This window comes from Cibotium barometz, chromosome 22, assembly GCF_041138505.1.
Source record: "Cibotium barometz isolate CiBa-2024 chromosome 22, ASM4113850v1, whole genome shotgun sequence".
In the NCBI taxonomy this organism is placed as follows: Eukaryota; Viridiplantae; Streptophyta; class Polypodiopsida; order Cyatheales; family Cibotiaceae; genus Cibotium; species Cibotium barometz.
In genome coordinates, this window is record NC_141067.1 from 2,920,158 (window position 1) to 2,947,836 (window position 27,679).

General features: G+C 43.7%; 1 protein-coding gene across 2 annotated transcripts in view; it reads left to right on the forward strand.

Moving 5' to 3' along the window:
- Nucleotides 1-27,679, forward strand: part of LOC147626181 (sec23/sec24 transport family protein) — a 57,590-nt gene that overhangs the window by 16,144 nt on the left and 13,767 nt on the right. Inside the window, exons 10-13 of one of the 2 annotated variants that reach the window (XM_086816297.1) lie at nt 8,256-8,351; nt 8,552-8,675; nt 10,820-11,094; nt 11,251-11,465. In XM_086816297.1, the coding sequence (XP_086672423.1) occupies nt 8,256-8,351; nt 8,552-8,675; nt 10,820-11,094; nt 11,251-11,465 (710 nt within the window). The remainder of the gene's footprint in view (nt 1-8,255; nt 8,352-8,551; nt 8,676-10,819; nt 11,095-11,250; nt 11,466-27,679) is intronic. The other variant, XM_086816299.1, reaches the window with a different exon arrangement.

A 27,679-nucleotide genomic window follows, 5' to 3' on the forward strand; every position in this document is an offset into this window, starting at 1 on the left:
ACCTGTTGTGTGCCGCCGATTGTACCTGCTGCTGCTACTGTTCGTCCTGCGCAAGTTATAGGTTGTATACAACCTTGTGGGATTTCAGATTTTAACCTGAAATTGCACATTTTGTCTGCTAAAATTTGAGCCTTTTCACCATTGAGCTTGCATTTGCAACATTGGCACACATTGGCATTGATTTCAGCAGATTTAGTGTGTAATTGCACTAGAAATTTGGGGATTTTGCAGAAATTGACACTATTTGTAGGTCTATTATAGACATTTGTAGGCATTTTGGGTGTTACAGGCACATTTACTTGGTTGGCATTGGGGCATTTCTCCCAATTTTTTGGTCATTACAGCATTTGGCATAAGTGACAATTGCACATTTGGACACTTTAGCAGATTTACAGGTGCCGGTTCAGATTTGGTCTAATTGACTGCCTAAAATTTGGGGCTTTTCTACATTGAGCCCATTTTTGCAGCATTCGACCCATTTACCTTTGATTTTGCCAGGATTTGAGAACTTGTTGCAAAAAGTTAGCTGATCGTGTTTTTCACGGCATATGTATACATTTGTGGTTTGTTGCAGTATATGTATGCCATTGTGGACACGTTGACAGATTTGCATTATCGTGCAGTACGCTTGCAGATTTGGGACATGCATATGTATTTCTTGCGGTGAAGGAGTTCTCTTTCAGTCCATTGATTATCATGCTATTTATCTCCCGCATTCTTACAGTTTTGCTGGGCATTGCCTACTCTTGTGGTGACTTGTGACAGATTTGCTATGTTGTCATGGCCAACAGTAACAATGACCTCTTTGGCATGCTGTCTCAAGAGGACAAACTCAATGGGGATAGTTATCCTATGTGGGCTTATATGATGTGTCATGTATTGGTTGCCAAGAATGTATGGCTAATAGATGTGGATGGCACTGAGGAGCGCCCTCTCGCACCTGCTCCAGTGGAAGGTGAAGTGATTTCTTCTCACCCTCCTGCAAGTCCAACTCCTCGTCCTCCTCCTACCCAGCAGTAGCGTACTTGGGATGCTTAGGCCTATGCATTGATTGCTCTCTTGTGCCGCAGGCATATAATTCCGCACATTCGTTCCTGCACCACCGCAAAGGGTGCTTGGGATACCTTGGCGGTGTTGTATTCATGTCTCAATGAGACTCGTGTAGCTTACCTTCGGGGCAAGCTTGAGACTGACCAGATGCTTGAAGGTGACTCTATCGATCAGTATCTTATGCATGTGAAAGACCTTCGAGAGCAGCTCACTAATATTGATGAGGTCTTGACAGATGGCTATCTTGTTCAGACAGTCTTGCGTAATTTTTCCCACTCTTATCAGACATTTGGCACCCCTTTGCGGTTGTTGGTTGGCAATGCACCTAATGCGGTTACTTTTGACAACCTTGTGACTCTCTTGCTCAATGAAGAGCAATCCCGTTCCAACAGGAACAACGTGATGTTTGCTGAGTCAGCAATGACTGCTCCCTTTCGTGGGAATCGATCTGGGCCTAAACCTAGCCCATCGGATCCTCCCAAATCAGAGGACAAGCCTGAAAGAAAAAGCGTTGTGATTATTGCAAGAAAACAGGGCACACCATAGAGGAATGCAGGAAGCATATTGAGAGTGAAAAAAAAGCAGCAGTTGGCATTTTCTTCCATAGGTGTAGATTAGGCCAATTTGGCTACACATGTGTCAGCCTTGACCATTACATCTTCATCACCTGCAAAGATGTCTTCTGATGCCGTTGCTTTTGATGACTATGCTCTATAGGCAGTACTTCTCGGTATGCATTGTCTGCTGGCAGACGCATTTCAGGGGAGGATTTTACTTGCCCACATGCAGTTGGTGATGCCTCATGGTCACTTATGCTTGTTGACCTTTATGCTTGTCTATGCTAGACGCTTTCTCTTATGTGATGTCTAGTGGAGATGCCTTTTATGATGCTTTCCCTTGCAGCGGGATTGTTTCTATAGTGTCGACATTGTCACTTTCTCACATGTGATGTTTACTGGGAGTGCCTTCTACACACTTGGCCAGTGTTGGCTTGTCCTCATGGTTTTTACATGTCACATGTATATGACTCATTGTAGGATTATGCATCTTTACACTTGCCATACATGCCACTGATCATGGCATCGCCGAGAGTTTACCCATCCTCTCATAACATTGGCTGATGCCCGCCCAGAGCCCCCTCTTTTTCTCCCGATTTTCATTTTTTCCCATTGTTGAATTTTTACTTTTATCAGCCCTACCATTGCTGATTTTTCCTCATCGGGCCCTCCATTGATGAGTTTCTCTCTTGCAGCTTACATTGCATGTCTCACAGGCATGACTTCTGGATCCTGTTGCCTTTACACATGCGTATATTGCTACATCTTCTTATGCTTATCACTGGTGCAGTTACAGAGCTATGCTTTGCTCTCTTGTTGTCATTGATGTAGATTACATGCAGTTGAGTTTGGCATTTGGATGCTTGTCTTCAGGGGGGGTATTATGCGATGCCTCTTGATTTGATGCAGTTGATGTTCACACGATCCTTGACATGCATTTCAGGTGATGCGTTTATGTACTACTGTGCTCTAGCTTTAGCACTATGACATTGGGGTTTCTCATCTTCCCGGTCATATAGTGCTTCCTTTTCACATTGGCACTGCAGTTCATCTTTGCCATTGTGATCTCTGATCACTCTTACTGTGGAGCATAGTACATGGTTGCTTTCACAACTTACGCACCTTGTACTCGTTCACACTGTTCACTTGAGGGGCGTTTGTTGGTCATGTTAGTCCATGCCTGCTGGGCAGTTTATGGTGTGAACTCTCTCTATCCCCGGGCACTTTTTACCCTGACTGGACATGGGTTTTTTCCTCGTGGGAACACACTTTAGTGTGTGGGCACTTTGCCCTAGAGTACTACTGATGCATTGTACTTTTATCTATTATTCATCGAGTACATCTTTCCAGCTCCCTCACGTTTGTCCTTGTGCTTGAGCTTGTGTATGTGTGTGTGCAGGCTAGCTACTCTCCTACCCAACATAGAAGCAGCCCTTTAGTCCCATTCCAAAATCATCTCATTCTTTTATCATTCAGCAGTGAAACAAAGTAGTTTCCATGTTGCTTGACTCCTAGGATTTGTGCATACATCTGTGCAGCAGAGCACTTCATTTGCTACAGTCCAAGGCAGTAACAGAAGTCAACTTCAGCATTCCGCCATCAGTCCCGCATTCCCTCAACTATTTGGGCGTGCACAATGGCTCACGATGTGGCTTCTAAGTTGTCTACAAATTGCTTGATGGCTCAAGCGATGTTTGGTCTATTTTGTCCTTGCGTTTGGCATCGCACAATCAAGTGTCATCAAGCAAGTTTCTTGGTGAAGTGTGTCTTGTAAAGTTCTCCAAAGCAATAAAGTAAATACTCATGGTTGTAGGAGGGGGCCTTTAAATATCACATGAAACGGCCGTTTTAGTCCCTAGAAACACGTTTCTCTGTTTCAGGACCCCATTGATTTCCATGGCCGTTTCTCGTTTCCCAAGTGCTATTGTCATAGGAAACGGCCGTTTCCACCCCTAAAAACTTGTTTCCTAGTTTCCATTCCCCGAACGTTTCCGTTCCCATTTCTCGTTTAAGTGGGTAGTTGGGACCCAATCTGGTGTCCTGCATTTCTATAGCTCTATCTCTTGTGTACAAAGATTAAAGTGGATTGCTTAAACTCTCTTTCCTAAAAGAAAAGGTATAAAGAAGGCCTTGCTGTGTGATATATGATCATACTTGTTGCATGCTACAAGGAGCAAGATGCACATCCATATGTGAAATGCTTTGTGTGGAGGTCCTTGTGAACCTTGGTTCTTCCATTGTGTAACTCCAAGAGGGCTTTGGTGACATTGGCTGTGGTAAAAAGACTAGTGCGTGTGGGGCGTAGATTGTGGGATCAGTTAGGTGCAAGCTGATGTGGAATGTTGATTAGAGAGTCAGTGGTTTCTTGTCCCCAAGGAGGCACCAGGCCTCCAAGCTGTCTACACTCAAAAAAGATAGTTTACCTTATCTTCGTGTTTTGTGTACAAAAAATGCTTCTTCCTCCAGGTTGGGTGACCGAAAGATCTTTGCATTTCATATGTGGAGATCGGCTCACACTCCTTTTCGTGGAGGAGGTGAAGCTGCGTGGCTTCGCACTCATCATCATACCATCCATTTTGAGGCTGAAGCCATAGGAGGTTTGGTGGTGGAACAAATGGTGTGAGATTAGGTGGCTAGGGCAGACTTTGTGAATGATAGATGTAAGCTGCAAAGTGATGGTAGTGAGAAGTTTAAGCTGACTGGTAGAGATGATGAGCGTAAACCAATTTGAGATCATGGTGAAAGTGGATGCAGGATGAAAGTGGAGGTGGGAGGATCGGGCCCGTGGGAGAGAGGGGGGTGCTTTGAGATGGGTGGGAGTGGGATGGCAAAGTCCCTTATATGTTGCATAAGAGCGGAGACCCCATCAAGTTATCAACCGTGCTCGAGCCGCCACCGTGTGGGAAGCAAGTGAGGCTGTCCAATGATGGCCAATGTGGCATCCCAACAGCTCATGCATGTCACTCAAAAGTAAAATGAAAATTCTTAGCTGCGGAAAAGAAAGATAGGACCAAGGTACTACATAGGCCCTCTGTTTTCAATATAGTAGACAGCAAGAGAAAAAAAGATATATGAACATCTGCGAAAGGCCAAAGTGGCCTATGAGACCAAAACATAGTACACAGCTGATGGTGTCTCATCAAAAGTAAGACAAAAAGGAATAAAAAAGTCCTAAACAGCTATGAAAGGAAAATACTCCTACTGAGGTACAACAAAAGTGTAGACTGGTGTAATCTGCTCATCTCAGTATCTCTCTCATGGGGTGTTATAAGATAGAGAAACGAGAGAGAGAGAGAGAGAGAGAGAGAGAGAGAGAGAGAGAGTTCTATTAGACTTCTTCAAAAGACCATAAAGGTCTATGAGACAAGAAGTTACAAAGTCGTGTCACAAAATCTGGTAACATATGAAATGAAATGGATAAAAGAAAACTTGTCTACCTCAAGCCCAAGGCCCATACATCATGTCAATGTTGGTGTGCCATTACTATCCACGGACCACATCCACATCCATAAGAGAGAGAGAGAGAGAGAGAGAGAGAGAGAGAGAGAGAGAGAGAGAAAGTTGTATTAACGTCTTCAAAAAGCCAAAATGACCTATGAGACGAAAAGGTTACATCCTAAAATAAAAAAAAAAGAGAGGAGATAAGGATAAGGTGTTAAACCCTTATCAATTTCACACCACAATGGCCACTTGGTTATTGGAAAATGTGAAAGTGCATGTTACTACATTTGTTTTCTCTCTCTAGCCTCAAAATATAAGGAAAATATTGGCTTTACAAAAGCCATGGTATTTTTGATCACTTGGATTTTGTGGGTACCCTTCCCTTGCTTGCACGCATAAAATGGTTGTATTTTCTCTCACCCACATTTTATGAGGGTCCCTTGCCCGAGCCCATGGGTGCCCAAAATGGTTTGTAATGTGGTGTGCGTTGAGTTGTGCACGCATAGGCGATGCACTTCATGGGTTGGAACTATGTTCAAATTGGACTTAGCGGTTCCACTGTGAGCAAGTCGGCTCAAAATGGACTTCGTGTCTAGGATGGTAGACACATGCACACACACTTGTTGAACACTCCAATTTGCATTGAGGGGAGTGGTGAGATTGGCAATGCCAAATTTGTTGGGGGTGAGAGGTGAGTGATAAAATTGATTGGAGAGATGTTATGCACACACCCAAGTTTACATTGAGGAGGGGTCTTGAAATGTGCAATGTAAAATGAATGGGTTATTTGGTTGAGTATGTGAACGCACCCTAGAGGTGCAAGATAAAAATGCCACATGTAATATTGTATGGTGTGTGAGTGTTGACCAAAAGAGTGGAAAAGGAGTTGACACATCGATGATGATGTGTAAAGTGGGATAAGGCTAGAAAGCCTATATCATTATATGGTTCACTTGAGATATGCAATAGAATTGAGTGTTGAGTGTGCAATCTCTCTCTCTCTCTCTCTCTCTCTCTCTCTCTCTTATGGAGTTCTTCGTGTGGTTTAATCCACCCTAATTATGTTGCTGAACCACTTCCTCTATTAGAACCTTGGTAGCCCTAACACGATTTGCCATCACATATGGCTACAAAATCTAATTAGCTTGTGCAACTTGAAAGTCAAAAGACACCTCATGGTTCTCTTCCTGAGGTGCATCAAGAAGCAAGGTATCCTGAAGCATCCGACTAGCCTCCTTCCCTGCATATTCACCTCTGATCAATCTCTACCTTTTAGCCTGATCTTAAGGCTCAGGCTTAGGCTCAGGCTCGGGCTCAGGCCCTTCACCCTCAAACTTCTCTGCATTTTCTATTGCTTTGGGAATGGGGGGATTATCTTGGAATACAAAGAACTACACTCCTAAAATTTAGGAGAGTTGCTATTTTTGGTCCTACTCCGATGGAAATTCCGTTCGCGTCATTACATTTGGAATTGAGCAGATACGAAGGGTTGCCAAAGTGCCTATGACAGAATGTCTACCAGTTGGGATATATTTAGAGATAAAGTTTATGGAAGGACCCATCTCTTAGATTGGGACATGTGGCATGAAAGTGGACCACAGTGAGGCAAGTGGCCTCACACTTGTCAGAAAGTGGATCAGAATGTCTACCAGTTGGGATATGTTTAGAGATAAAGTTTATGGAAGGACCCATCTCTTAGATTGGGACATGTGGCATGAAAGTGGACCACAGTGAGCCAAGTGGCCACACACTTGTCAGAAAGTGGATCAAAGTGAGACAAGTGGCCTTACACTTGTCACTTCAGCTATTTTGTGGCTCTCCACTTGTCATTGAAGCCTTCTCTTGCCATTTTCGCTCATGGGAGGCCCAAATCTATAAATTGGAGCCCCCTCTCTTCATTAAAAGAGGCTCTCTTGCTACACACTAGCCTCTACCACCGTTACAAGTTGTCCTAATGATGGCTACTCTCTTTCTCTCTCTCTTGAAGGTAACTACCCATGAAGAATACCGGCTGTTGGGGACTATTTTGGAGGCTTCCATCACGAAGAAATAGTGAAGGCAAGGGTATTTAATCATTTTATTATGATTTCTAGCCACTGGACTTGCAAATTTCATAGTCATAGGGAATGGGCATTTTTAGACTCAGGAATGTTGGGGATGGCAGCATCTTCCCGTTCCCATTCCCGTCCCACGTCACTCTATAGTCACATGGAATGGCCATTCTCAATCTTTTCCGTCCCCGTTCCCCGTCCCCATTTTGCGTCCCATGTGACTATGATTGCAATACCTGCTCTACCATCCACTGTACCGGCTGCACGAGCCCTTGTACTTGTCATACCTATTCTACCAGCCATTGTACTTGCTGTACCAACCACTATACCTACTGTACCAACCTATACCAGCCATTGTATCTATTGTACCAACCACTGTACTTGTTGTACCGGCTGAGGCTCTCCACTGTATGTAAACTGTACTGCAGATCTGCCTATCCGCTGTGGGGGAGGTGTTGAAGATCATGACCTTGGTCTTTCCGAGGTTCAAAATAAGGTTCCGGTCCTCACAAAAGGCCCATAATGCATCCAAATGCCTCTGCAGCCCCTCTGGTGAATCAGAAATAAGAACAATATCATCTGCATACAAGAGGATCGGTATTAGGACTCCTGCTAAATGTGCTCCTGGTCCTTTGTGTGTGTCTGTGTAATCCGAGATCTCGTCAATGTATAGACCAAATAGAGTAGGAGACAAGGGGCAGCCCTACTTCACCCCGATAGTACTGTGTATGATCTCTGAGTCACCTCTTGGAGCCCGTATTCTGCCTGTGACTGATTCATAGAGTGTAATGATCCCCCAAAGCATCTGTGTTGGCACTTCCATATCCTGCAGTCTCCTCATCGGTCTGGCCGGTGGGACGGTATCAAAAGCTTTGTGAAAATCCACAAAGCAGCAGTATATCCAATGCCCGTGAGCTCTCCCCTCCTCAATGATCCCCCGTAGTGTAAAGATATGATCAGTGTGGAGTGCCATCTCCTGAAGCCTGCCTGCCTTGGTGCTCTGAGTCTCTGCTCCTTGGACCATCCACTAAGCTCATGCTCCAAAATCAAACTATAAATCTTGGCCAAGGTGTGACCAATCATGAGAGAGAGAGAGAGAGAGAGAGAGAGAGAGAGAGAGAGAGAGAGATTTCTTATTGGAATTGCTGATATTCAGGACAAGAGAAGGTCCCCCCACATTACAAATTGCCTTTCAATACACTGTTATGGTTCCCTTTGAAAGCCAGGGCCAGCCTGATCTGCAGATGGAAAGGTAAGGCTGTTTCAAGCTCTGTTAAGAATGTGCTTCCACTTAAATTGGCTGTGGCTGTAAGTCAGCCTGTTCATCCTGCAACTATATGGACATGAAGTGGAAGGATTATCTTTTTGTGTGTACAATGGTGAATTATGTTATACATAATTATGACTGAGGTGCAATATATCCTTTATGCCTAAAGAAGAAGTTGATACCAGGAAGCGTTTTACACTGAAAAGGCGTCTGAGGTTACGAACAATACAATTAGAAGTAGCACGGAATGTGGGTGAATTATATGAGAGTGCTGATTCCGAGGTGATTCTGTCTATATTGATGCACAAGGTGATTTATATTCTTTTGCCTCTGTATTCTTTGATGTGGTTTGTCAACAATTTCAAAAATCTTGTTTTGTTCATATTGCCGATTAATTGAATTCGAACATGTTTGGTAATTTTCTACTTTGCATGATGCTTAAATTCAATTGAAAATGTGTTCATAAAATTTGTAATCATTGCAAATAATGGCCAATGAGGTGATACCTCAAGTGGTTATCACCTCAAGTGGTGAAGGTGTTTGCCTAGGACCAAGAGGTCACCCCCCTTGGTGCTTCCTTGGCAGCATCGCCTCGGGTTAGATAATTAAGCGCCTAGGGGTAGTGAAAAATCGGTAACTATGGGAGGATCTTGGGCCTAAGGCCTGGCGGGAAAAAAAATAAATGATTGCAAATAATGTACAGCGTAATTGTGTCAATGACCTCTCCTTAGTAAAGATATAACAGATAAATACGTTGCTGATTATCTTATCCACCCCATGAATAGAGTCAAGCACCCTGCCTCTTGCTTAGTGTTGATGATTAAATGCAACATGGTTATTTCTCATTATCTTAGCTAACACCCTGTATAGAGTCAAGCACAGAGCCTCCTGCTCAACCTTGATGATTAATTAAATTGACCCCTTGGGAAGCATAGTAAGGCATCATACTTTTTTAAAAATAACTAGGTGTACATCTCCTTAAGTGTAGGCGTCATGGAGTCCCGGAGAATTTGATTGAACAGGGCCCAATTTGAATTTTTGAAATGAAACTAAGGATGAGCTTAGACTTTGTATCCTAACTACTAGACAATAGCATGCCAAGGCTGATTGTAAAAGGCTCAAGAGGAGTTGGAATCATGGCTACCTTACTGTACGTTTTGAGTCTGCTCACATGGGTATTCTGCAGTAGGTTTTTCCCAAAAAGGGTCTTGTCATTGATCTTAGGATACACACAAGATACATAAAGAGGTAAGACAAGGCATGGCCCCAGTTAGCAGCTACTTCTTTCTTTTAGGAGGGGGTTGACAAGTCCAAGCCTGTGATGAGTTTCACAGAATCAGCAGGTTCAGTGGAGTTACATGAGGTTTGATGGCTATTTTGACTTGGAGGCTCTGGATTGATGGTGAATGCCCTGATGGAGATTTGTAGTTTGGACATTGGAGGCCGGGGTGGATTGGTGGACAATGGCCGATGCAGACACTACCTTTCTTTGTCTAATTAATAAAATTTGGCAAGACAAATCTAGCTTAGAGCCTCCACTAGAATTTGGAGGAGGAACTCTAAATGAGATGCACCAAGTTACGAGGGTCACATACAACTTTCATGTGCCATCTGGATGAGTTTGCATAGTTCTAGGAGGCAAGGTCATGTTGCAGTTTTTCTAGGTTGATCAACAAAGGTGGCCTATCAGTGAATGAGTGGAAACGAGTCATGTTTATGTTCCCTGTTGTCCACAAAGACAGCACCGTCAGTGCCATAGAACACTTTTTCTGGGGATGCAGAAGAGACCCAGGGAGTATTAATGGGGATTTCTCTTATAAAAACCATGTGCTTAGGCATAGTTTGATTGCTTGGATATTGGAGTGAGCACGTAGTTCTTTTGGATGTGTGCAGACTTGCAGATTGTGCACTTCTCATATGCACTGTGATTTGCTTGAGACAGGACTTCAGCACAGGCACATCATGCTCGTTTTAAACCTTATTATATAGCAATTAGCTCAGGCCTGCGAGAGCATAGCCAGTCTGACAGCATGGTTGTTTTTGAGAGCAGGGTGCTCAAGGGCAAGTGAGGTAGGTCAGTTTCGATCTGTCGATCTGATATTGTTGATGCTTTGTCCTATCTCTCTTCAGCAGGATGATGGATCTAGAGCAACTCCAGATCCTCAAAAGGACTGTGATAATGGGGGGTATGATACCGTTTTTAAAATCCCGCTTGTTGTAATATGGCACATCATTTTCTTGACTAGGAGTGATTTTATCATAAGATTTCTCATTTGTTTGCTATGTGGACATGCCCCCGTTTTCTTGGGCCACCATTTTTATATTTACATAATTTTTTTTTCTTTTCTAAACTATTATGTAAAGTCGTTCAAAAACTGTGTATTGGAAGCATTTTGAATTTTGATAAGATTTCTCACATGTGCATGTCTCTTGCTTTCTTTGATTGGATACAGATAATATGTGCATCTTTGGAGGAAGGTGTAAGAGAGGCAAGGCTTTTGCTACATGATTGGCTAGTGATACTCACAGCTCAGTATAATGAGCTCTGTAAATTAGCACGATTTGGTCAATCAAGTACTATGAGTAAACTTGATGCAGCATTCTCTCAATGCCCTAAGCTACAGGTCTTACCACGGCTTGTGTTTGCCTTATTGAGGAGCCCCCTTCTCCAGTTCCATGAAGAAGGTGTACATCCTGATTATCGAATATATCTACAGTGCCTCTTTAGGTATGTTGCTGTTACAACAACTTAGGAATTTTTTGTATATCGATGATCTATGAATCCATGCTATATGTATGTGCATACACGACTTGTTGAATTTAAAAAATTGGACATGTTTCTTGATGTTTTAAGTTGATTATGAATGCTTTATATTGTTTGCAGTGCTCTTGAGCCAAGCTCACTCTTACGTGCTGTCTATCCAGTACTCTCTTCTTACAGTTCTCCAGATAAGCAAGCATATCCACGGCATTCTTTAAGTCGAGCTGCACTCATAACGAGTAGTAGCCCTATCTTCTTCCTGGATGCATTTACTGTCCTTATTGTGTATTATACCTCCACAGCAGACCCTGCACTTCCTTTCCCACCACCACAAAACTGTAAGTTCCAAATGTTACCTGTTTTCTTTCTTTAGCAAAAGGTTATGCACACATCTACTCTTGTTAAGGCATGCCCACAAAGCATGCTTGTGCGTGGAGAGAAAGAAATAAAGAAAGATTGTATTAACGTCTACCAAAGACCCAGAGCAAAGTCATGAACATGGAAAGAGAAATCCTGTGTGTCTAAAGCAGGGCCCATGCATTGTGTAGACCTTGCACGTACAATGAACAAGTTATTATGTGGTATCCTCTCTTGCAACTGAATGCATAGAGTCAATGTCAATCCTCTGTGTCGGTGTCACTCTGTGTTGCCCTGATTTGAAGCTGATTAGAAGAGGGACTTGGTCTCTAGGGGTGGGGGCGTGCAGCTCCGAAGGAATCGTACCCTCTCTGTGAGGACTCCATGTGTGCGTGGGGAAATTATGCCTTGAGCTCGGGGTGTACTCTCCCAATGAGGTGATGAAGCACCTTTTCCACGATCTACCTGTCCCCTCTGATGTTGTCTGGACTAGTAAGTATGGTCCCAAGCATCGCTGGTCTCTGCAATGCATCACGCATGATAAGGGCCCAAATTTCTCTCCGAAGAGACAGTGAAACCTCCCTTCTATCTTGTAGTAGAGTGGGGATCTGAACAGGCAACGCGTCTCTGTCTCTCTCTCAGTCATGCAGAGTCTCCATATCTGCTCCTCCGGTAGTATGCCCTTTGCTTTCCCTATCTCTATAATCGAGGCAACGGCAAGACACACTCGACTGACCAAAAGGCAATCCTCATAGCATGGGCTATGTGTCTATGTAGATATTGGGGTTTCTATCGTGGGTCTCCCTCAGAAAGTGCTCTCTATAGAACTGGAATGTTGTGGAAAGCTCTGGTAGGGATAGCCATGTCTGTGCTGTGTGAAGCAGAGTCAAGTTTAGGTGGATAATTTGGTTGATCCCCGCCTGTGGGAGATCCAAAAGAGGGGCATTCAGGCTGCAATCAAAGGGAAGGCGATCCATTTGAAGGCCGTGTGAATCAAACCATCTAGTGGTACGGAATACCAGGAGTTCCTCTTGTGCCAGTTGTCTGGAAGATTCAAGTGCCAAGCTTGGGAGGTGATCTCTATCAAGTGTGAAGACATGGCGCAGCATCAAGGACCAAGGAGCACCAAACTCAGCCAATACAATCTCATGAGTTACCAAGGGTTTACTCCTAATCATGCACAATAGCTTCATCACCTACAGTCTATCTTCCTCCACTGCTCCTCCCAAATCAAGAGGCACGTACATCGCAGCAGGGTGAACCAAAGTGCTAAGGGCTAGCATTTGGTACTGGGTTCTAGGGAGTGAGCCTAGAAGCACTATCTCTCTAGATGGGCCAAGGCAGCATAACCTCTCGCCAAGTGATGAGCTGCCGGCTGCATAGAAAAGATGAGGTGACTGAAGGTAACCCCAAGGTAAACATACGATATAACAAGCTCAACCACATTGCCTCTTAATGAGGACTGTCTGGCTGCAACCTGATGGAAAGTGTTAAAGACTATTACCAAGTTTGATTATGAGGCCCCTCTCATCACAAGATCTGATGAATTTGGTGAGAGTCGAGACACATGGGGTTTTGGTGGGGTTTCGGTGAGACATTGTGAGACATGTGCCCATGCCTAACCCAACAACATGAAATACATGCTTGCAAGATGGGATTAGGTCGATTCAGTGTACATCATGCATTAAGTGTGTTTGCTTGGCATATGACTTGCATGTTTTTGATTTGCCTGCATGTATTAAAACGTGGAATTTGATCTCATGGCTTAAAATGTGACAAGTGGCCTCACACACTTGTCACTTTAGCTCTTGTGTCACTCTCCACTTGTCATTATGGGGTCATTATGGAATTCACTTTGCATTTTTTACTCATGGGAGCCCCAAATCTATAAATTGGAGCCCTCATTCTTCATTTAGGGAGGCTCTACTGCAACAAACTAGCCTTTACCATGTTGGCAACTCCTCTCTATTCTTGGTGGTCACGTGAGTAGGGATGTCGTAGCACCTAGTCCATGATCTTATACTTCATGATTGGACAATCTTTAAGGTAAAGTTCGTACTTTTTGTATTCTTGTCTTTACTTGTTTTGTTTTAGTGAATTAGTCATTTAAAGTTTGTTTTGCTAATTAGTCTCATTAAAAATTTGTTTCGTTTTAGTGAATTAGTCATTTAAAGTTTGTTTTGCTAATTCTTTGTTGTGGTTCAATAAAGAATTTGTGTATGTATGTGTGCGTGTGTGATTTAGTTATGTATTTGTCTATTTTTGCAAGTTATTATTAGTGAATATTTTTTTTCTTGGGTGTCTCTATTAAGCCTTTTTTTTTTGTTTGTTTTTGGTGATTCTCTTCTTTCTTTTAAAATTATTCGTAAGTTTAGATTCATCTGGCCTTATGACGGTATATATGTTCTCTACTCCAAGGTTATGGCTCTCTACCACAATTACATGCTTCCCTAATGTTGGTTGCTCTCTTTTTGTCTCTCTTGAACAACATGTCGGTTTGCCACATGGTTGTCAATAGAGGAAGTGATCAAAGGCCAAGAAGGTATTTGTTGAAAATTCATTTAAGCCCATGCTCAGCTTGTATAAAAGTCATGATATAGGCTCATAAGACATGTTTGATGGGATTTTATTGTCAAATCCCCAAAGGATCACCTCGTAGAACGCTCCTGATACAAGACTCGAAACTTGCAAAATAAAGCCAAGCAACGTGAAGGGGGTGCATGCCAGACTCACCTCCCAACCTTGACAGCCGTGGGCAAACCCACAAGTCTTGGCTGTCCCCACCGAGCCACAAGCTGAGCTAACTAGCTGGACGTACCGACCAATCTCTACCTCGTGACGTCCCATACCGCCACGAAGCTACCCTCGCGGGCCTCAAGACTGTTGTCGGCCTTGGTTGCATAAAGCAAGTGCATGTTTGCACTAGATCCAGGCTCTTGACCATAGAGCTCTCACAAGACACGCGAGACTCTATATACTATTGACTAACCTTGGCCACTCTTTTATAGGCTCTTGGTCGGTCACCGGGCGTCCACACTTGGGTGTCCGCCCGTCCATACTTGGGTGCCCGCCCTTTAGTCTATCCCTAGCCCAGCTCGCCAATCAGCCTGCCTAGCTCCAAGCTTCCCCAAGCCTCGAAGCTAGTCTTATATGCTTGTAGCACACAGTAGATACATACTGTGCACATGACATACTTCCCTTCCTCTAAGAGCTCACTCCTGAGCTCATTAAAAACCCAGGGTAATCCCTCTGAAGGGTAGTCAATGTCTCCCATGTAGCGTCCTCCTCAACACGATCTTTCCACTTGATCTTGTATTCCGTGAGAAGTGTATTACGCAATCGTCTTTCACGAAATCCAAGGATCTTTTCCGTTTCGTGTGGAACAAATGTCATGTCCTCAACATCTATGATTTCTTGAGGAGTAACTAACTGGTCTGTTTCACCCAGTACTTCCTTAAGTCTACTAACATGAAATACGGGATGAACTTCACATGAGAAGGCAAATCCAGTTCATATGCGACTGAACCAATCCGTCATGTAATACAAAATGGTCTACAGAATCTAGGGGATAATTTCGGAGATCGACCTGTTCATAAAGTCTCAGAATCTTTCGGAACTCCTCGCAAATACCCCATCGTTCCTTCAAAGAACTCTCTAGGTGAACGATGTCTATTAGAATAAAATCTGCCTCTGTCTTGAGCACTTCTAATAGATTCCTTTGCAACTTGTAACATTTCTTGCATATCTTGCAGAAAATTACGTGCTGCATCATGCTGAAGTCCTGGAAATCCCACGGTATTAGGTAATCTAGGTTGAAAACCATACATAAGCATAAAAGGACTAAAACGTATACTCGTATGTTTAGTACTATTATATGCAAATTCTAACATAGGATGATAATCCTCCCATGAACTCTGTCTTTTGGAGACATATGCTGGAAGCATATCCTCCAAAATTTGATTAACTCTTCAGTCTGGCCATCAGATTGAGGATAATCTGAGGAACTCAAATTTAAAGTTGTTTTCAACTTCTAAAAAACAAGCCTCCAAAAGTCACTTGTAAACTTAGTGTCCCTATCACTGACTATGGCCTGCAGTAACCCGTACAGTCTAAACAATTGCTCCATAAATTGCCTTGCTAATTGCGTAGGTGTAATGGTCTTCCGTGTTGGTAAAAATCTAGCCATTTTTGTGAAGCGATCCACCACAACCCGAATAGAATCGTGGCCTTGACGTGTTCTTGGTTATCGAGTGATAAAATCCATGGAAATATTCTCCCATTTATTATCCGGGATTTGCAAAGGATGCAACATCCCAGCTTGTCTGAAGCGTTCAGCTTTATTTGCTTGACAAACTTGACACTTGAGGACATAATCTTTTTTTTTTTCCGAAAAAAGATCCTTTCATTAGTTATAAAAACGCCCGCTGGGCTACAAAACCTCTCCTGCTCGTAAGTGGGCAGAGCAGAGATCCAATCAAGGCAGCTAGGGAGACTCTCCCTAGGTGCAAAAAAGTACAAATCTCATTACAAAAAATTGAGAGGCTATATCTTACAATAGGAGGGGGAAAAATCCAAACAGGTGGCCTGTAGTGCCAGCGGTGGGTACCCACGTGTAGGGTATAGAAGGGGCCGCTGCGCCAAGTGGTGTGAAAGGCCTGGCGCCGGCGGCCGCAAGATCGCCGCATCCGAGTCGCCCCTGATGTGGGCGGTCATACTGTCCTCGTAGGGTGTGAATCAGCTCCTGCCAAATCCCCCGAACAGTCTCTGCTGGTGGCTCCAGTCTCCCCTCAAAGGCCCTGAAACACGGGGCTCTCCAGGTGAACCAGATGGTGAGGCTGCTGAGAAGCTCCCATCGTAAATCCCTCTCCTGTGTCCAGCCGGCGGTGGACGAGAAATCCGGTGAAGGGACAAGGTGAGGCTGGCCCCTAATGAATCTGATGGCCTGGCTGTCCTGCTCCGTCTCGTACCCTAGAGCAGGCCCTGACGAAGTCGACCAAGGGGCGGCACCCCACGTATACATGCCCTTTGGAGAGAGGGGGGCCAAAATGCGCAGCATCCTCAGCCAAATCTGCTGCGCCTGTGGACAGTCCCATAGGCAGTGTCTTTGTGTCTCCCATGGGTGGCCGCATCGGACGCAGGCCGCCGAAAGACCACTGTAGACAAGTTGCCAACTGCAGAGCCCCCGTGGGCAACCAGCCACTAGAAAGTCGAGATCCTGTGTGCCTCTCGACTAGCCCAGAGTCTGGTCAAGAAATCCTCCAGGAACTCCTGTGAGAGTCCCTGTAGCCGCCAATGCTCCGATGCAGCTGGAGAGACCATCCTCCTCGCAATCAAAATATGCCTTCCCAACCGAACAGTGTACTGGAAAAAGGTGATCTATGTGGCCTCGGGGGACGCATAAGGATCATGCCACTCGTACTCGCCAGGGTCCCACTGGAGCCGGGCCAAGGGGCGCGCAACATATGTCCATATGCGCCTTGAGGACATAATCTTCTACATACTCTTTCATCTTTGGCCAATAAAAAGTGTGTTTCACTAAAGCTAATGTCCTGTGTACCCCAAGGTGTCCAGCAGAAAAAGCGTCATGACACTCCCTAAGAATTTTGGACCTAATGTTCGGGATATGTGGTACACAAATTTTGTCATTACGGAGTAATAAACCATTCCGAATCATCCACTGGCCTCCCGCAGCCTGAATGGTAGGCTGCTCAGTCACTGAGTCTTGGTCAACCAATGAGCTCCCGTCCTGGATCTTCTGCCAATATGGACCAAAATAACTACCAGTCCTGCAAAGCCCTCTCAATGACTGAAATAAGCCAGTAGAAATCTCGGTGAACGACAAAGTATTCACCTCTCTAATTCGACTAAGCGCATTTGCGACACTATTTATGGACCCCTTTCGATAACGAATCTCAAAATCAAAATCTTGCATTAACTCAGCCCATCGAGCTTTCCTTCCTCTCAAATCATATGCATCACACACATACTAGATGGACTGATGATCAGTCAATACCACAAACCTGGAGCCATATAAATAATATCTCCAAACCTTGAGAGCTTGAATGACAGCATAAAGCTCCTTCTCAAGGGTTGGCCAACGAGATTGAGTGTTGTCCAACTTTTTACTCTCGAAAGCAATAGGTCTGCCATCTTGAAATAGAGCAGTCCCGATTGCATAGTCACTGGCATCAGTCTCAAGAACATAAGGCCTACTGGGATCGGGTAGTGCTAAGATAGGTGCTTCCTTAACTTTATCTTTCAAAAGTCTAAAGGCCATATCCAGATCGTTATTCCAAGTGATAGGCTGATTCGACTTACGTCCACGACCTTTCAACACGCTGGTCATCGATAGTGTGAGCTGTCACCAGCCTGGACATTTCCCAGTCTGAAAGGGGTCTGGTGGACTCCAGGATGTTTAAATATTTGGAAAGTACAAGCTTTGGGAATGGGGGATTATCCTAGAATACAAAGGACCACACTCCTAAAATTTAGGAGAGTTGCTATTTTTGGCCTGACTTCGATGGAAATTCTGTTCGCGTCATTACATCTGGAATTGAGCAGATACCAAGAGTTGGCAAAGTGCCTATGACAAAATGTCTACCAGTTGGGATATTTTTAGAGGTAAAGATTATGGAAGGACCCATCTCTTAGATTGGGACATGTGGCAAGAAAGTGGACCAAAGTGAGACAAGTGACCTGACACTTGTTAGAAAATGGATCAAAGTGAGACAAGTGGCCTCACACTTGTCACTTCAGCTATTGTGTGGCTCTCCACTTGTCATCGTAGCCTTCTCTTGCCATTTTAGCTCATGGGAGGCCCAAATCTATAAATTGGAGCCCTCTCTCTTCATTAATGGAGGCTTTCTTGCTCCACACTAGCCTCTACCACCGTTACAGGTTGCCCTAATGATGGCTACTCTCTTTCTCTCTCACTTGAAGGCTGGCCATGAAGAATACCGGCTGTTGGGGACTGTTTTGGAGGCTTCCATCGCGAAGAAATACTGAAGGCAAGGGTATTTAATCATTTATTATGATTTCTAGCCATTGTACTTGTTGTACAAGCTGTACCAGCCCTTGTACTGGCTGTACCAGCTTTTGTACTTGCTATACCACCCATTGTACCGGCTGTACCAGCTTCTGTACTTGCTGTACCTGCTGTACCAGCCACAGTACCGGCTGTACCAGCCACTGTACCTGCTGTACCAGCCCTTGTACTGGCTGTACCAGCTTTAGTACTTGCTGTACCACCCATTGTAACGGCTGCACCAGCTTTTGTACTTGTTGTACTTGCTGTACCTATTGTACCAGGCACCGTACTGGCTGTACCAGCCACTGTACCTATTGTACCGGCTGAATGGAGAGTTGCACTTGCTGTACCCTCTCTATTGCATGAAGACCCGTGGTTTTTGGGGAAGAATCAGTACCCACACGGAGGCATATGGATTATATTGTTGGCTCGGCATTTCTACAGCCTATGTTCCGGCTTGGTTGCCTTGTGTTGGGCTGTGTTCTGGCATTTGTATATGGATAATCCGGCATCTCCCGTGGGGAGAGTAAGGCCCTCAAAGCTTGTACATGATATTATTCTCCTTGGGTAATAAAATACTCCAAGGGGGGGGGTCGGCCCATTCCGGCCTCTATGCGGTGTCACACGTGCAAGCTCCATTTTCAGCATTTGTGGATGTTTTGTCCAGTTTTATGTTTTATGCAAAGTGATGATGGATATGTGTTAAGGCTGTGGCCATGTTTAAGTGTTTTAACATGCATTGATGGTATCAACAAGTGTGTAAAAGGCCCTAGTCCCCCGGGCACCCGCCGCGAGTTACATTGGTATCAGAGCATAGGCTTTCTTGGAAGCGGAGGCTTCCTTCTATCAATAAGGAAGAGAGAAGATCTCGAGTGGGGACCACACTTACCATCATTGCTGTTAAGCATGGCCAGCCGCTTCATAGCTTATGAAGCAAGAGCATGATCAGTAGACAGCTTGTTGATCTAAGGATTTATGAATTCACAGAATTTTATCGTGGAAGTGTGAAGTTGGCTTTATGTGCACACGTTTAGCACTCTTTCCATATGGATATTGTGGATATATTATCAAGCTTACAGGCAAGCTATATGGAGATATATCTCGGGATATCTTAAGGATATGGTGAGGAGATATTTCTTTTGGCTTCACGACCAACCTGGCAAAGAAAAGCTAAGTATACTTTGAGTTTGCAAAGTTGGTGCTTTGGCTATTTACTATGAAGTATTTTTGATGTTCACTAACCCTTGTATAGCTATGCAAGGAGAAAGGTGTTGTTGTTTGCCTTGAGATGGTTTCAGGGAAACATTGTTTATGGCTCCCTTTAATGGGATGAATTCTTTTCATGGCTCCCTTTATTGGGATGGATTATATCTATGGAGATTTCTTTCTTGGACGAGATCTATATAGATATTGGGCTTCACAAGCAATTTCTATGGACGAATCTGACCGAGTTTATAGAGAAGAAATCTTTGGATATCTCATGGATATGATGTTTTTATGGATAAAGTCCACCTCTACTCCAAGGTGTGTGGTTAGCACGGAGTATGTGGTAAGAGTTATGGTATACAAGGATTATGGTATACAGGTCTATGGATTCCTGGACTTCTTTTCTAGGGATTTGGATCCATCCTCAGGTTTATGGATTATGTCACAAACCCCTATATTCTAGGGACATGCGGATGCGTGTCAGGCCTAGAAACATGCAGATGCATGTATGTATTATACCTGGGCATGTGTATGGATCATATGAGTGGATGCATATGAGTCCAAGGACATGGCAGGACATTTGTGGACTTTCGGGCGGTGCCCGTGTGGATTCCGGCCATGCACACATGGTGTGTTGGCAGGCGGAATATTTTCAAGTAGCAGAAATGCTTATGGAACTCCAGGTTATCTATGCCTGCGAGTGATTGTTTTATCTTCTAGGGACATGCGGATGCGTGTCAGGCCTAGAAACATGCGGATGCATGTATGTATTATACCTGGGCATGTGTATGGATCATATGAGTGGATGCATATGAGTCCAAGGACATGGCAGGACATTTGTGGACTTTCGGGCGGTGCCCGTGTGGATTCCGGCCATGCACACATGGTATGTTATGATGGCAGGCGGAATATTTTCAAGTAGCAGAAATGCTTATGGAACTCCAGGTTATCTATGCCTGCGAGTGATTGTTTTATCTGGTTACTTGAGCCCACCTCTCATCCAAGGTGTGTGGTCATAGTATTAACACGGAGTGCAAGTGGTAAAGTGGACATGACGGGACTTATGTCTATGCCAAGGGTCATGTGGACCGATGTCTTGTTTGCAGGAGACTTATTTTGTCTCGCCCATTTACTTGGGACATGGATTATGATATCTGGACTTATGGGACTGTTTTGTCTCGCCATTTACTTGGGACATGGATTATGATATCTGGACTTATGGGACTGATTTGTCTCGCCCATTTACTTGGGATATGATTATGATATCTGGACTTATGGGACTGTTTTTTGTCTCGTCCATTTATCTTGGGACATGATTTTGATATTGGTATTATGGAGATTTATTTAGTCTCGCCCATTTCATTGGGACATGGATTCTTCACTTATATTGGATTTTTGAGACTGTCTCGTCTCACCGACTTGATGGAACATGATTATATCTTGAATGTATAGCTTGAAGCTTAAAGTTGCGGACAACTTTTAAGAAGCTGGGAAGGATGTCACCAGCCTGGACATTTCCCAGTTTGAAAGGGGTCTGGTGGACTCCAGGATGTTTAAATATTTGGAAAGTACAAGCTTTGGGAATGGGGGATTATCCTAGAATACAAAGGACCACACTCCTAAAATTTAGGAGAGTTGCTATTTTTGGCCTGACTTCGATGGAAATTCTGTTCGCGTCATTACATCTAGAATTGAGTAGATACCAAGAGTTGGCAAAGTGCCTATGACAAAATGTCTACCAGTTGGGATATTTTTAGAGGTAAAGATTATGGAAGGACCCATCTCTTAGATTGGGACATGTGGCAAGAAAGTGGACCAAAGTGAGACAAGTGGCCTGACACTTGTTAGAAAATGGATCAAAGTGAGACAAGTGGCCTCACACTTGTCACTTCAGCTATTGTGTGGCTCTCCACTTGTCATCGTAGCCTTCTCTTGCCATTTTAGCTCATGGGAGGTCCAAATCTATAAATTGGAGCCCTCTCTCTTCATTAATGGAGGCTCTCTTGCTCCACACTAGCCTCTACCATCGTTACAGGTTGCCCTAATGATGGCTACTCTCTTTCTCTCTCACTTGAAGGCTGGCCATGAAGAATACCGGCTGTTGGGGACTGTTTTGGAGGCTTCCATCGCGAAGAAATACTGAAGGCAAGGGTATTTAATCATTTATTATGATTTCTAGCCATTGTACTTGTTGTACCAGCATTTGTACTTGTTGTACAAGCTGTACCAACCCTTGTACTGGCTGTACCAGCTTCTCTACTTGCTATACCACCCATTGTACCGGTTGTACCAGCTTCTATACTTGTTGTACCTGCTGTACCAGCCATCGTACCGATTGTACCAGCCACTGTACCTGCTGTACCAGCCCTTGTATTGGCTGTACCAGCTTTAGTACTTGCTGTACCACCCATTGTAACGGCTGCACCAGCTTCTGTACTTGTACTTGTTGTACCTATTGTACCAGCCATCGTACCGACTGTACCAGCCACTGTACCTACTGTACCGGCTGAATGGAGAGTTGTACTTGCTGTACCCTCTCTATTGCATGAAGACCCGTGGTTTTTGGGGAAGAATCAGTACCCACACGGAGGTATATGGATTATATTGTTGGCTCGGCATTTCTACAGTCTATGTTCCGGCTTGGTTGCCTTGTGTTGGGCTGTGTTCTGGCATTTGTATATGGATAATCCGGCATCTCCCGTGGGGAGAGTAAGGCCCTCAAAGCTTGTACATGATATTATTCTCCTTGGGTAATAAAAGACTCCAAGGGGGGGGTCGGCCCATTCCGGCCTCTATGCGGTGTCACATGTGCAAGCTCCATTTTCAGCATTTGTGGATGTTTTGTCTAGCTTTATGTTTTATGCAAAGTGATGATGGATATGTGTTAAGACTGTGGCCATGTTTAAGTGTTTTAACATGCATTGATGGTATCAACAAGTGTGTAAAAGGCCCTAGTCTCCCGGGCACCCGCCGCGAGTTACATGAGCTGAGAGTACTCTCGCACAGATTTTCGAAGAAAACAACAAAACCGAGAAAAGAACGAAGTTGTTTCATAGTCTACGGTATAGGCCAGGCCAAAACCTTCTGAACTCGGTAATAGTCAATGCTCAACCCGTCTCTTGTGATCTTGTGTCCCAAGTAAATGATTTCTGTCATAAAAAACTCACATTTACTTAATTTAGCATGCAGTCGATTCTGTCTTAAAATAGTTAAGATAATCGTGAGGTGTCTAACGTGATCCTCAAGAGTACGGCTATATATTAAAATATCATCTAAGAACACCACCATAAATTTCTCCAAATGTTGATGTAAAAGATCGTTCTTCATTTGCTGAAAAGTGGTTGGAGCATTGGTTAACCCAAAAGGTAATACGAGAAACTCATAATGGCCATACCTAATCCGAAAGGCGGTTCGTTCGACGTGTTTTTCATGAATACGTATCTGATGATAGCCAGTATGTAAATCTATCTTTGTGAAGTACTTCGCTCCGGCTAAACGGTCAATCAGGTCATTTGATCTAGGGAGAGGATAACGGTTCTTGATTGTCAGCTTGTTCAATCTCTTGTAATCTACACACATTGTCCAGGTGTTGTCTTTCTTTCTCCTAAGTAACACAGGCGCACCCGAAGGTGATTTACTTGGACGGATCTGGCCCATTCTCAAATAATCTTCGAGTTGTTTAGCCAACTCATCTTCCTCAGCCTGGCTCATCCTGTAAGGTGGAATGCTAACAGGTTGAGTACCAGGGACCATATCAATACGATGATCCACTGCCCTTTCAGGTGGTAAGCCTGAAGGCAGTTCCTTAGAAAATACATCTTGAAACGAATCAAGTAACTTTTGTAATTCGTTGCTTTCAAACACACTTAATTCATTGACATGCATAATAGGTATGAGAAATGAAGAAAGTGCAATCAAGACACAGTGGAAAGCATTATACAAAGAAGAATCCATTATACTTCCAAAATCAAGGTTATTTACAAGAGGTCCCTGAGAGGGATGTTTACAATCACCCAAGATACAATACTGGGTTTTCCTATGTTCAAAAGAAAAAGTATGACTAGATCAATCTATCTGGACCTGAAGTGTCTTAAACCACTCAATCCCTAATACCAAGTCTACATGCTCTAGATGCATAATATAGTACTCCAAAGTATCTTCGTAGTCCTGAATCCGGATTGGTAGCTTCTCCACCTTGCGATCCCATACTTGCCGACCCGTAGGTAGGCGTACCTCGTAGGTATGATCACTAGGTGTTGTGTCCAGACCCAATTTTTGCAGAAGTTTGTAATTAACAAAGTTGTGTGAGCTGCCAGGGTCCAGAAGAATGTGGATTCTATGGCCATGCACTTCTCCATAAACTCGGAGAAGATCATGCAAGCCAAAAACTTTAGAGTTGAACATACAATCAGAACATGAACTAGGGCGAGAAAGAACAGCGGCTGAAGTACTTGTTAAAGTCAACTGGTTAGCTGTCTTTGGCTTGGGTCCTGCGTTGGCCTTTGCACCATTTTTCTTCGAGCACTCGTTATGCATATGTCCTTTTTCTTCGCAGATAAAGCAACGTCTCTCCTTTTTGAGCTTCAAAGCCTTGAGGAGACGATTTTTCTTTGCTGGGGTCAAAGTAGAATTCTTCGAAGGTTGGTCTGAAGACTTTCCTTCAGTCGTGCTAGCCATCGGTGCGGAGAACTTCCTTTTGTGCTTGCTCCCCTGCTCGATCACGGGTTTAGATTTGGAAGAGACCATTGTATCGTCATAAATATGAGCAGAATGAATGGTCTCATTCAAAGTTTTGCATTTTCTGTTTTTAACCTGTAAACGGTACGAGTCGGGTAAACCGGCTATGAAGAAACCCAAAAGAGTAGTAGAATCCATCTTCATAGCTTTCATCTGCAAGTCTCTAAATTTCAGGAGGTGGACCTCATAAGTGAGGTTCTGCGAGGTCATGGTGAAACTAGCAAACTGAGCAACGATATTGTAGTCATCCTCCTTCTTGAGGAATTCTTTTTTGAAGACTTCTTCAAACTGTGTCCAAGTTGTTGATTTATGTGAGGATTATGTTGTTAATCTCTCATATTGTGTACTAATTACTACTTAAGTACTTAACTTAGAGAACAAGAACCTTCAGGAGAACACTTGAGAGAAGATTGAATTGACTTGAATTGAATTGATTAAACTGAGTACAATACGTCTCTTATATAGGAGATGAAGAGACATTTGAAGAGGCATGTCTTTTGATGAAAGGACATGACCATAGACGAAAGGATACAACTTTAGGCTAAGGGATGTGTCTATTCGGTGTAGAGGCACAACCATTCATCAAGGGATACAACCATTCGTCGAAGGGATGTGGCTATTCGATGAAGAGGTACATCCTTTGGCGAAGAGTCGCAACCAATCGAGGGTAGGGAGACACATTTGAAGAGGCATGTCCTTTGATGAAAGGACATGACCATAGACGAAAGGATACAACTTTAGGCTAAGGGATGTGTCTATTCGATGTAGAGGCACAACCATTCATCAAGGGATACAACCATTTGTCGAAGGGATGTGGCTATTCGATGAAGAGGTACATCCTTTGGCAAAGAGTCGCAACCAATCGAGGGTAGGGAGACACAGTTGAAGAGGCATGTCCTTTGATGAAAGGACATGACCATAGACGAAAGGATACAACTTTAGGCTAAGGGATGTGTGTGTTTGATGTAGAGGCACAACCATTCATCAAGGGATACAACCATTCGTCGAAGGGATGTGGCTATTCGATGAAGAGGTACATCCTTTGGCGAAGAGTCGCAACCAATCGAGGGTAGGGGTTCCCTTGGCTGGTTACTCTTTGCATTTGCAACAGGAATCGGCAATGAAGAGAGTATCTGATACATATATACGTCACAATCGTGACAGTTTAGGTTTGAGTTCTTTCCACCAAAGCAAAGCTTTGCTTGAGATGAAGAGACACATTTGAAGAGGCATGTCCTTTGATGAAAGGACATAACCATAGACGAAAGGATACAACTTTAGGCTAAGGGATGTGTCTATTCGATGTAGAGGCACAACCATTCATGAAGGGATACAACCATTCGTCGAAGGGATGTGGCTATTCGATGAAGAGGTACATCCTTTGGCGAAGAGTCGCAACCAATCGAGGGTAGGGAGACACATTTGAAGAGGCATGTCCTTTGATGAAAGGACATGACCATAGACGAAAGGATACAACTTTAGGCTAAGGGATGTGTCTATTCGATGTAGAGGCACAACCATTCATCAAGGGATACAACCATTCGTCGAAGGGATGTGGCTATTCGATGAAGAGGTATATCCTTTGGCAAAGAGTCGCAGCCAATCGAGGGTAGGGGTTCCCTTGGTTGGTTACTCTTTGCATCTGCAACAGGAATCAGCAATGAAGAGAGTATCTGATACATACATACGTCACAAGTGACATTCCCTCCCATTTTAGATAAAACCCATGTGTCAAATGATAGACATCCGTTTGTCAAAGAACTCCTGAAGAAGATTAGGGTACTGCTGCATTTCTTCATCTGTTTGCCAAGTGGAATCAGACTCATCCAAATCCATCCACTTCACAAGAAATTTTGTAGTCAACTTTCTTCTTGTTTTCTCTGTCGCACGTCAAGAATTACTTCTGGAACAAGGATAATATGGTCATGTCTGGAATACGCGAATCTCCTTGAACATACTGTTTGAGCCAAGAAATGTGAAAAGTCGGATGAACCTTCCCCCATGAAGGTGGAAGTTCCAACTTGTAACTGACAACTGAATTTTTCTTAAGAATCTTGAAAGGCCCATAGAAGCGAGCTCGCAACTTTGGAAAAACTGACTTCATTGTTTAGTAGCGGTGAGGTGCCACATATAACAAGACCAAATCTCCTTCTTGAAAATCTGCATGTCGACGATGCTTGTTGGCTTGTTTTTGATATTTTTGTTGCACATGGACCAATTTATCTCGAACTTGCACAAGGACATCTTGCATCTCCTGAACCAACTGATCTGCCAATGCCACTTTGTGTTGTAAAACAAAGTTTGTAGGCACAAGAGGAGTATGCCTATATGCTGCTTGAAATGGAGTTAATCCAACTGCTGAATGATGGGAATTATTATAAGCAAATTCCACGAGTGGCAAATAATCTTCCCACGATGCCAAACGGGATTGAATGTAATGTCGAATCATTTCTTCCAAAATCTGATTGACTCTTTCAGTCTGTCCATCTGTTTGAGGATGATAGGCTGAACTGAACAACAAATTCGTGCCAAGAGATTTGATCAAAGACGTCCAAAAATGTCCAGTGAACTTTGGATCTCTGTTAGAGATGATGGTCTTTGGCAAACCATGCAATTTGAAGACATGTTGCACGAACAATGACGCCACATCTGGGGCTGAAGCAGCTTTCTTGCAAGGAATGAAATGCGCCATTTTGGAAAATCGATCAACCATCACAAGAATCTGAGCATTGCCTTTGTATGAACGAGGGTCTAAATTAAAGCAAAACTAGTAGTGAGGAATCCATGGAAGAAGCTCAGATGATTGATGAGCGAGTGGAGGAGATAGTTTCAAGGTCCCCAACAATATCTAGTGGCTTGTTAAACATCACCAAAGGGCTAATATAGTTGGATATAGTGGTAATAAAATCCATACTGATACTTTCCCATCTCTCGTTGGGAATTGGCAACGGTTGAAGTAACCTTGAGGAAGTTGTCGAGAGGCTTTCATTATCTGACATGAATGACAAGCTTTGACAAAATTGATAACATATTGCTGCATCTGAGGCCAGAAGTAAGTAGCAGACAAAAGCCGATATGTCTTGTTGATACCAAGATGAGCAGCATAAGGAACTTCATGATGCTCTTGAATGAGAATCTTCCGTAGTAATGAAGTATTGTGAGGCACACAAATGCGATCAGAAAAGAACACCAACTCATCTATGATGGTGTAGGCTGCAAACATGT